General features: G+C 31.8%; 1 protein-coding gene across 1 annotated transcript in view; it reads left to right on the top strand.

Moving 5' to 3' along the window:
• The window catches only part of LOC106684982 (NGFI-A-binding protein homolog), a gene marked incomplete at its 3' end in the record, with an annotated part of 127,923 nt that overhangs the window by 49,291 nt on the left and 70,620 nt on the right, over nucleotides 1-8,012 (top strand). Inside the window, exon 3 of the mRNA XM_014427386.3 lies at nucleotides 3,020-3,157. Within this exon, the coding sequence (XP_014282872.1) occupies nucleotides 3,020-3,157 (138 nt within the window). The remainder of the gene's footprint in view (nucleotides 1-3,019; nucleotides 3,158-8,012) is intronic.

Raw genomic sequence — 8,012 nt, 5'->3', positions numbered from 1 at the left:
AAGACTGATCTACATGACTGTAATAAGGCCAATCTGGACATATGGAGTTGAGCTTTGGGGCTCCACTAAACCTTCGAATTCCTCTCGTATCCAATCCTTATAATCCAAAATCCTTCGTAAAATTCTCAATGCTCCTTACTTGGCACAAAATAACCGAACCTTATATCTTTCGATTATAATTAGATTTGCAAATGCTGGGAAGTATTTTTTTTTTTTTTATATATTTTAATTTCAAATATCTTGATTTTAAAAACCTTGCGAATTTCGAAAATTGTTTGAAATATAATCGCATAAATACAGTGAGAATCATTCTATTGTTTTTCTTTTGTTTTGTTTTTTCCAAAATTTTAATAATATTGAAAAATTAAACCAAAAAAAGTCAATTACCTTCAGGGTCTTTTCAGCATATTAGATTTTGCAATATATTTTTTGTCACGATTTATAGCAATTAACACCGCTAAGGAAAACAAAGCTTTTAAAATTATTGTTTATGCAATCGGTTAAGGAAATATAAAAAGGAAGTTTTTTGTTTAATTTTCTGTCCTTCATTGGATTGAACTGTGTGGAGCAATGCAGCTTCAATAAAAGAGTGAGGTCTCATTTCGTAAAATTTTCAAACTTCATTAAATAAAGATCTAAAAATAATTTATTTTTTTTTAATTTTAAATATTAAATTAAATTGCAAAATACAAAAAAATAATATTCTTAATCAAAATATTCCAACGTTTCGGCCAATTCATCATCAAGAACAATCTTTTAGTATCACTGCCTCACATTGATTAAAATTGGCAGGTTATTATGACCTAGTCAGTTTAACTCAGTTAAAATAAACCTGTTGTCACTTTTAAAACTGTTTGTCTCTTATATACCATTTATAAATAATTTTTACCCTTAGATAAAGTGAAGGATAAAAATTATAAATAAATGCTTTAGTGACAAAAAAGTTTATTTTAACCATGTTAAATTGACTTGGGCATAGTAGCTTGCAAATTTTAATAAATCAATGTGAAACAGTGATACTAAAATAAAAGATTGTCCTTGATGATAGTTGGATTGGCTGAAACGTTGGTGTAGAAATGTAATATGTTTTAATAGGGGTATTCATGATGTTGTGTTAAATGTTAAATGTTTTACCATGTTAAATGTTATAACTATAAGATTGTGAGCAGCCCTATTTGAAGTCATGTTAAACGTTAAATGCATAAGAGCCCCTAGCGGATTTTCTCAGCAACTTGTTGTATAAGCCTTTTGTTTATAACCTTCCTTTCAGACCCTCATGTTATTGTTTACTTCAGTTTTGATTTAAGTAATTAATTAATACATGCCTAGAGTGAGTGAAAAGTGGAATTTGTGTGAAAGTTTAGCTTATGAAATGAAATGAAAAAATAACTTTATTCTGGGACATATGTCCCCTAAGAATAATTACATGGTTCATATAGTGAGATTTTTATCTGGCGAGCGTTTATAAATTTTCAGATAGTAGAATGAAATTACATTGTTTTTTTTTTACTGTTTTTTTTCTCAAATATATCATTAAAATTATCCATTCTGGTTTAATAACAGGGATATGAATATCACAAACACACGAAAGAACTGAGCTGTCACAACAACAAAAATGGCGGCGATCTCATCTGGTCTATTGTGGGACGTCATTCTCCATTTAACAGACCAAGTAACAGACTCTCAGCCATGTTAAATGTTATTTCGTTTTACCACGGTAAAAGAAGGCAATTTTTTTCCATTTAATATGAGTTTTTCCATTTAACACGCTTTAACATGTTAAACCAAAGATCATGAATACCCCCTAATAAAGAAGGTTGAAATAATTTAGATATTTTTTGTTATTATTAGTAAGAAAAAAACAACAGGATTTTAATGTTTTAATGTTTAGAATTCCATTTTATATTAAAAAAATTTACTATCTTGGAGTGATGTTCTCTGGTTATTCTTTTTTGACTTGATTTGAGATGTGTGAACTGCATTTTTGCTATAGGGTATTTCTCTGTACAGATGTAGTCTGAATCTGTATAGTGTTGTCTGTTAATAAAAATTATAAATAAAATTATTATATACTATAGATACCAAATACTTAAACTGTTCTTTCTATTAGGACGTTTTTCTCCCCATACCTTGTATATTTTATTTTATTAGTCTTTTGGACAAATTTTTTCCGTGGAAAAAATGCTATAAGACCTTCTAGTACCTCGAATTAGTTGGGCAGAACCGCTACCAGACAGCGGGACGGGTATGAAGCTAATCGCAGCTGACTAGATTACCATTCATTAACGGGCGGCCACCTGTTGCTGTCCAGTCTTCATCACTTCCAGGCCGCTCTGTCTGGAATGCAACTGGAATAAAATACTAAACTACTAATAATAAACTACCACACACGTAACTACTGGGTATAATACTACGAATAATGCAACAATTGTCTTATACACGTTACTCTACGCCAGAGTAAGAGAGGAGACCCCTCACCTCCGGATATTTTTCTAGTAGGACCATATAGAATGGACAATTCACAATAACGAGATAAGTATTCCATCGTAACCTTAAAATACCAAACGTAGAAAAAGGTAATACTGCCACATTGGCATTGTTGGTAACGAACTCGCAGATTGGCAGCGTGCCCTGGCGGAGGCACCGCCGTTCTTACCCCACCAGAACTCAGTAGACCCATTAAATTACAAATATTAGAAAAATGGCAGGCCAAGTGGGATGAAAGTTCTCCGAATAAATTAAAAGAAATAAAAAGATCAGTAAAACCATGGTCGAAGTTGCTCTAACCCGCTTGGGAATAGGTCATACTCTATTCACGCACTCTCACCTGATCAGAAAACAGCTACCTCCAACGTGCAAATATTGTTAGTCCAAGTGTTTGTATCTTTTTAGGCCTGACAAAGCCCTGCAACGTGGAGCGAAACGTTTAAATTTATTAAAAAAATTTATTAAAAAAAAAACTTAATTCGGCCCTGTATCTATTAATTGTTTACTATCTCATTCTTTGTTGTTCCGACAGGCGGTGACGACGTCCAGCAATTGTGTGAGGCCGGAGAAGAAGAGTTCTTGGAGATCATGGCGCTGGTCGGCATGGCTTCCAAACCTCTTCATGTCCGGAGGCTCCAAAAGGCTCTCCAGGAGTGGCTTACCAACCCCAGTGAGTACTCATCCTCATCTATCATAATATTTATATTAGGTCTCTTGTCCAGCGTCGCTGATAATCGAAGGAGGAGCGCTGGGATCTTCCAGAACCCTGCATTTCCCTTAACAAATGGGAAAAGCAATCAAATCACCGGCTTAATATTTTGGGGGCTGTGAAGCTACCTATAATTGCTTCATTATTTAAAAAAAGGAGGGAAATCCGAAGGTTGATATATTTTTTAAATGCTGTATACACAGATATGTACACATCTCCAAAATATTAAGCCAAATATTACATTCCTTCTAAGTTTATATGCCTTCAAACATATATTAAATTTATACTTGTTAACTGTTAAAATTTCAAATCATTAAACTTTACCCCAACTATGATATATTACGTCAAAGTTTATGTATATATATTATTCTGATTTTTGAGAAATTACTTTAAAAGGAGTGTAATCAAATGTTTCAAGTATTTTTTTTTTTACCGTACATATATATTTTACCCGAGTATATATTCTTTTTTGTGACGTATACTTTCAAAACTTGAAAACTTACTAATTTAGATGGCATATTTTCTTTTGGGTTGTTGCTATTTATTTCTTTTTTGGGGGGGGGGGGGAGGTTGGATCATTTGAACTAGAAGGACTATATGGATATACGCAAAACCTGTGAGGATGTCACCATAAAACTTAATTAGCTACATAATAATTGTAATAAAATGATGAATATGGCTGAGTAAGAAGCTGTTCGAATTTGTGGCAGATAATATAAAATGGATACTCTTAATTGGGGAAAGAACATGGCGGTTGAGCGTGATCTTGAACATATCCTCTCCTTGCACAACCGTTGTTAAAGAAACTGTACTTCCTTTCAAATTATTAACCTACAACCCCCCTTTTTTTTTTCAGTTATATGATATAAAATGATCTACACCCAAATTTTAATGTTTCTTCTATGTTATTTCGGATAATATTGTGATACAATTAAAAAGATGACCTACTTTGCCAGTGATTATATAGAATTTAGTTTTTGAATGAAACCGGACGCGGAAATTTTGATCCAATTAAAATTCCATCCAGGCCTAGTCACTTCTTGTGACGATAAGGAAAGTTATAAAACTTGATGTTGGATATAAGTTGGAACATTTCGTTGTTATAAAAAATCAATTACGTTACAATTCATTAACTGATATAAAATGTCCTCAGTTGATGAGCATTCTATCAAATCTTGATATATTAACGTCTCATAAACTGACTTTTTTTGGACAAATTAAAATTCTACTACTTTAAATCATTCAATATATTAAAAATTAAATAAATTAACCTCTGCCAATCGATATTTTTTATTCAAATTGATTGATTTTCTACTAAAATACTCCTACGTTGTTGGTACTTAACGTATAAAATTATTATTATTTTTATGATAAATATTATATGAATAGGATTTAATTGAATAGCGAAAATCATTTTATCATGATAAATCTAATGTCGGCAGATAAGAAAGGAAAGATATATCTTAAACAGGAACATCACAATGGGAGGAGTCAAATTTCATCTCGATAATAGGTAAATAATTTTTGAGTGATATGCATCACCTAAATAAATAGTTTATACTATATTTGGCAAAATTAAAATGCTTTGATAAAGTTGGGAAATCCGGTTTAATTTTTTGGTAAATTTGAAATCTTCCCTAACAAATTATTACACCTGTTCGTATGATCTCGAAGCTTATACACTTTTTCCCATCATGAAATATGATTTTGAAACGAGATAAAATAAAGGATTGTGCATCAAAAATGCGTTTTCGTTGACCGTGGATATTATATGAGAACGTGCTCACATAACATGCTGAGAACAAAAATATTTAATTAAAACTTATTTTATTAGTGTCAACGTTTTGGCCGGAATTTCAGATCTTCATCGGGGTTAATTACAAAAAAAAAATAACAACCTTAATGAATAATAACTGAATAATGAGAAAATACAAATATCAAAAAATAATTCAAAAACTATATTAAATATTGAAGTTTTTATTTAAAAACAAATTTGATCCTTTTTTTCTCAACTTTATTCTTTACAAACCTTCCAACGTTTCGGCCCTAAAAAACGGGGGAAAGTTTTATTAAAAACAACAAACTGCTGCCCAACTTTATATAATATATGTATAAAGTACTAATTCTATTTTAATGAAGGGTACGAAAAAGGTAAAGTTTGATTATTTGAGAACTTTTTGAGTGAATCGGTTTTCAAGAAAAAAAAAAAACAAAGAGCTAGAATCCTTCTTATCTATCTGCTACCATCTCCAAGTTCCCTTTCGAGATCGCGACTGGTCCGAGCAATTACGCCAAGAATACTAAATCATGGTAGGTCCGATAAAAGAGGCTTGGGATGGAGAGGAATGAAGACAAACGGATAAGTGTAAAACATAGGTGAGGTGGAAAATAAAAAATAAAGTAAAAAATAAAAGTCCCTTAATAAAGGACGGATCCATATAGGGCAGGACGGTATGGATCGTTTTTTAAATAAATATAATGGTGATCTCCCGCGTTAAGAAACCGAGGAACGCCATCGTTGCTATAATAGTCAACTTGAACCCTGAAGAAAGATGAACCGAGAGTTTTATAAGAAAAAAAAAAGGAAAAATAAAAGATTTAAAAAAAAAACGCGTCGACGTTTCTCCCCAACCTTTCGACTCTTCTTCAATTGCTGACGCCTTGTTTGACAAAACCTGGCTTTTTATAGGTTTCATTATATAAAGGAGGGGATAGGCGTTTCTTTCTTTAATAGGAGAGAAAATGGAAGAAAAAAAAAGTAAAGAAAAGAAAAAAATTGAGCAAAAGAACTCCCAGACATCTGTCTATTGCGTGCGCAAGTGTGTTTTTGCCTTTGCAATTTAATGGATGTGAACAACTTTAATTTTTATCATCTTTATCATTTTCTTCTAACTGTCTGATACGTTAAAACATAAAATGTATCTTCATCGTAATCAGTAATCGAATAAAATATCACCGTACTATTTCTATGAATTTTTTTAATTATTTATTTAATGTAATTTACGACTGTACAAAATAATACAAAAGGTAAATATGTAGTATGTTTCATATAAACTTGAAAATCTTTCGGAAGGAACCACCCATTGGTGGTACTTCAAACATTAATTTAAATTATAAGGTCCTGTAGCCATCTTCTTTTCAGACGCCTCGGAGGATTATCAGATCAGGGATATATAATCTGCAACGAATGGGATGTTAAGGTCTTTGTGAATGAGTTTATTTGTGACATAATAAGGATTTTAAGTAGGATTTTGGATTGTAACGATTGGATGCGGGAAGAATTTGATGGTTTGGTGGAGCCCCAGAGCTCAATTCCATATGTCCAAATTGGTCTTTGGCCCACATTAAATAGTTAACGTTTTATGTTTTTTTTTACCGCAAACATCACGAAATCCATAATATTTCTCTAAATCTACAATTCATAATTGTCACTGATATGTGTAGAAAATCTAAATAAGAGAATTTACATTATTCATAAAAACAATAATAAATACAACAGAAAATTAGGAAAAAAATAGTCACCTACCTTACCTATATTTTTTGGTTATCGGTTAATGGTTCGAACTCTGTATTTTGAATAAATTCGATTTTAGGCTATCCACCTTGCAGGTATGCAAATATATATATTAACTCTCCCTCCCCCCCTGATCATTAACATTTAGGTTATTAAGTTCTTTCTTATTAGTCGTTTCCGCGTCATAAAAAAATGTTCGAACTTAGACGGCCTCATTAACCTCAACACGAATGAAAGTAGTTCCAATTATTTCTGACATTATTCGCGAATTAATAGCAAAGGATATAAAGTGAGATATACTACTCGATAACAAAAGTGAATTAATTTACACAAACCCAGGATGTTCATTAAATTGGCTAATTGATGTAATCCTGCGTGTTCACAAGACGGAATAACGGCTAGAAAAATATAAAAGGCACCGAAGAGATTCGTATTCCTATTTACTAGATGGGAACTTAAATCAAGGCACATTTTAACATAGAACTGTGATTGTTAATTTACTGTTCTTAATTAATTAACTGGAAATTATCAATTTATTGAATCATTATAAATAGTTGTTTTATTAATAAACTTATTAATCGTCGGAACATTATTAATTAATTATTTTTATTTTCAATAGTTTAGATGTACAGTTTTAGATTGATAAACTTCTCTCAGAGCTAATTTATTTTAACAGAATGTCCGGCCTTTGCATGGGGTTCAGTCTTCGGGTTGAGGTTGGGTTTCCCAAGTTGTTGGTCCTTTAAATATCTGCAACTGAGAGTGGAACTTCATGTACCGTTTTTTGATGAAATCTTCTATTGACTCCACTTGTAATTCCCGATGCAATTGGCCATTTCTTATGAATCAAGTAGCATTAACAGCGATTCTTAGGACTTTATTTCTAAAAGATTGTAATTTTTTCCTTTTCGTAAAGGATGCCGCTCCCCAGACTTCACAGCCGTACATCAGCAGTGACCTGAGAATTGTTCTAAATATAAGAACAGTTGTTTCTGGTTTTAATTTTGAATTTCTGTTTAGGACAGGATATGGCATTTCTAACATTGAGTAGGTTTGAGTTAGTTTGATGTTGATATGGTGATTACAGGTAAGTGGGCGATCTAGGTCAATTCCCAGGTATCTTAATGAATATATTGAGATATTATGATTATTAGTTCATTACAGAACTAAAACAATTGAATTTCAACAATTAATTCCTTAAAAATTATGTATATATATATCTTTATATTTATCATTATTGATTGGCCGCAACAACGATTTAGTGAGTGCTCTTACAGGTTTATCTTCGTAGGTGTAGTAGTT

This window comes from Halyomorpha halys, unplaced genomic scaffold (assembly GCF_000696795.3).
Source record: "Halyomorpha halys isolate HHAL.00 unplaced genomic scaffold, Hhal_1.1 Scaffold641.1, whole genome shotgun sequence".
Lineage (NCBI taxonomy): Eukaryota > Metazoa > Arthropoda > Insecta > Hemiptera > Pentatomidae > Halyomorpha > Halyomorpha halys.
Note: the sequence above shows the minus strand (reverse complement) of the source record. Positions and strands in the feature narration are given on the sequence as shown.